Source organism: Argentina silus, assembly GCF_951799395.1.
Source record: "Argentina silus genome assembly, chromosome: 6".
In the NCBI taxonomy this organism is placed as follows: domain Eukaryota; kingdom Metazoa; phylum Chordata; class Actinopteri; order Argentiniformes; family Argentinidae; genus Argentina; species Argentina silus.
This window is the reverse complement of record NC_139660.1, coordinates 20546255-20548754: the sequence shown is the minus strand read 5'-3', so window position 1 is coordinate 20548754 and position 2500 is coordinate 20546255. Positions and strand designations below refer to the sequence as shown.

Here is a 2500-nt window from a genome sequence, read left to right as displayed (position 1 = left end):
AGAGACATAGACGCCTACAAATCTGCATAAAGCACCACACACACCTACACCCCAGGGGATGTCTGGGGACATAGATAAGGCCATGCTGATGGGCGTGGAGGGCATCAAGAAGACCATCTTACACGGCGGGACCGCCGAGATGCCCCGCTTCATCACTGGAACCAAGGTAGGCCTCCGCCTCTCTGTCTGTAACGCTGCCTCTTCGGACTCAACCTCGCTAACTTAGATCTTCTGGTAGAGGCACGTGCATACTTCTCGTTCCATTCCATGCATTACAATGTGATTTCTACCTCCACCAGCCTCCCGCGATGAAAGATTCCCTTCCCCTGATCGCATGCTGGATATTACGCCATTTATTCTGCTATTTACTCATCGAATATTCGAAATAGTTCTGTTATGAAATGTCAGAGCAGCAGGTTGGGGAGTATCAAATCGTTAATTCTCTCAATCCATGTTATGCTCTATCAAATGAATCAGATTAGAGGACATGGCGGGTGAGGAGGGTTCAGAGGTCAGCTACAGACAACTGTTGTTTTTGAAATGACAAAAAGACGTGGTCATTGTCTCATGAGGCTTGTAAAAAATGTCATCGTTTGTCGGGTCACATGACACTTACGGTCACATGACGCTTATCGTTCCATTAGTGATAATTTCATAAGAGGTCCTGAAATGTCACCTCCTGCCCTCAGCGGAGGACAGTTGCCCACGACAACAAGGCCAGTGTGTCGCAATGGCAGGCTCACTGTAATGGATGGAATGGAATGAGGAATGGCATCAAACACATTGGTGCCTGTCCTCCGATTTCTACCTCCGCCAGTCTCCCCTGGTACAATAAACAAGCTCTAATGTAGGGTCAGTTCGAAGGCGAAGGTCATGGCCTTACAAAAGGTCGATTCAGGGTCATGTTTGCATACCAAGCCCCTTGAAAATTGCTGTGGGGAAATAGTATCTCACCAGGATGGGGCTAAACAGTCAGGACTAATACCATTTCCTTCTTTCTCCCCTTTCCTGCTCCCTTCCTTCCTCACCTTGTCTCTCCACTTCCAAACATCCTCTCCTCCATCTCTTCCTCTCCTTCCTCCCCCCCTCATTCCCCACTTTCCTCCTCTCCTCCTCTCTCCTCGTCTTCCTCCCCCCCTCATTCCCCACTTTCCTCCTTTCCTCCTCTCTCCTCGTCTTCCTCACCCCCTCCCTCCCTCGTTCCCTCGTATCAGGTGACGTTCCACTTCCGTACCCAGCTGTGTGACGACGAGCGCACGGTATTGGACGACAGTAAGAAGGTGGGCGTGCCGATGGAGGTTGTCATTGGCAACATGTTCAAGCTGGAGATCTGGGAGACTCTCCTGACCACCATGAGGATAGGAGAGGTGGCCGACTTCTGGTGTGACGTCACCGTGAGTACGCAGTACAGTAGTGGAGGTCAGGTCAGGGGAGGCTGGCGGAGGTGGAAAAATCGGAGGAAGGGCTCATTGTAATGCATGGTAACGGAATGAGGAACGGTATGGCGAATGTAGAAATCGGAGGACGGTACCATTCCTCATTCTGTTCCATGCATTACAATGAGCCGGTCCTCCGGCTTTTCTACTTCCACCAGCCTCCCCTGATAGGTGGTGAAAACTCCCTTCAGGACACGCTTTAGGAGAAGGGTAGATCATTGGGACGAAGCTTCTCTCTCACTTCAGCCGATACCTGTCGTCCCTGGCCCTTTCTCGACGGTTACAAACTCTATTCCTCATGTCCTTCTCCTCCGTCCTCCACTGGGTTCTTCTCAGAAAGCGTTGGAGGAGAGTATCTAAGGGGAGGAACCTAGACCTTCTCCCCTAACACGTTCTGAGTAGGAAGAGAGTGGAGGAGTCAACTGACTAACAATTGACCCCTGTATCCTCTACAGAACTGTTCCCATTATTATGAACAACCATTATTGTCCGGAATACAAAAAGGTCCTCGTATTCAGAGCACACTGATGAAACCTGGAGATGCTGGTGGAGGTAGAAATGGGAGGACGGCCTCATTGTCATCCCTTCCAAAGCTTTCTGCCTCAACCAGCCTTCCCTGGAATGACCACTTTTCTCCCTCAATATCTCTCTCAATGATATGTAACACAATACAAACACACTGAACACACCTAACGCCACGCAGGTGAGGTGCTCTGTTGTCCTGTGTGTGTATCCAGCCAATGGTGTTTATGATAATGAAGACAGCTGGAAACAACTGTGAGGACAGGTCAAAACAGACAAATACTCCTTTGTGTCAGTTTAATGACAAGCTTGTAGCTATTGAAGAGGCAATTTGGTCACTGGCCAGCTCTGAAAGACACCAGTTTGCCAAACTTTGTGTGTGTGTGTGTGTGTGTGTGTGTGTGTGTGTGTAGTCAGGCTGTGTGTGTGTGTGTGTGTGTGTGTAGTCAGGCTGTGTGTGTGTGTGTGTGTGTGTGTGTGTGTGTGTGTGTGTGTGTGCGTGCGTGCGTGCGTGCCATGCAGTCAGGCCGTATGTGCGTGTC

General features: G+C 49.9%; 1 protein-coding gene across 1 annotated transcript in view; it reads left to right on the top strand.

Moving 5' to 3' along the window:
* Window positions 1–58: 58 nt before the first annotated feature.
* Window positions 59–2500, top strand: part of aipl1 (aryl hydrocarbon receptor interacting protein-like 1) — a gene marked incomplete at both ends in the record, with an annotated part of 5707 nt that continues 3265 nt past the window's right edge. Inside the window, 2 exons of the mRNA XM_083671900.1 lie at window positions 59–166; window positions 1215–1394. Of these exons, the coding sequence (XP_083528026.1) occupies window positions 59–166; window positions 1215–1394 (288 nt within the window). The remainder of the gene's footprint in view (window positions 167–1214; window positions 1395–2500) is intronic.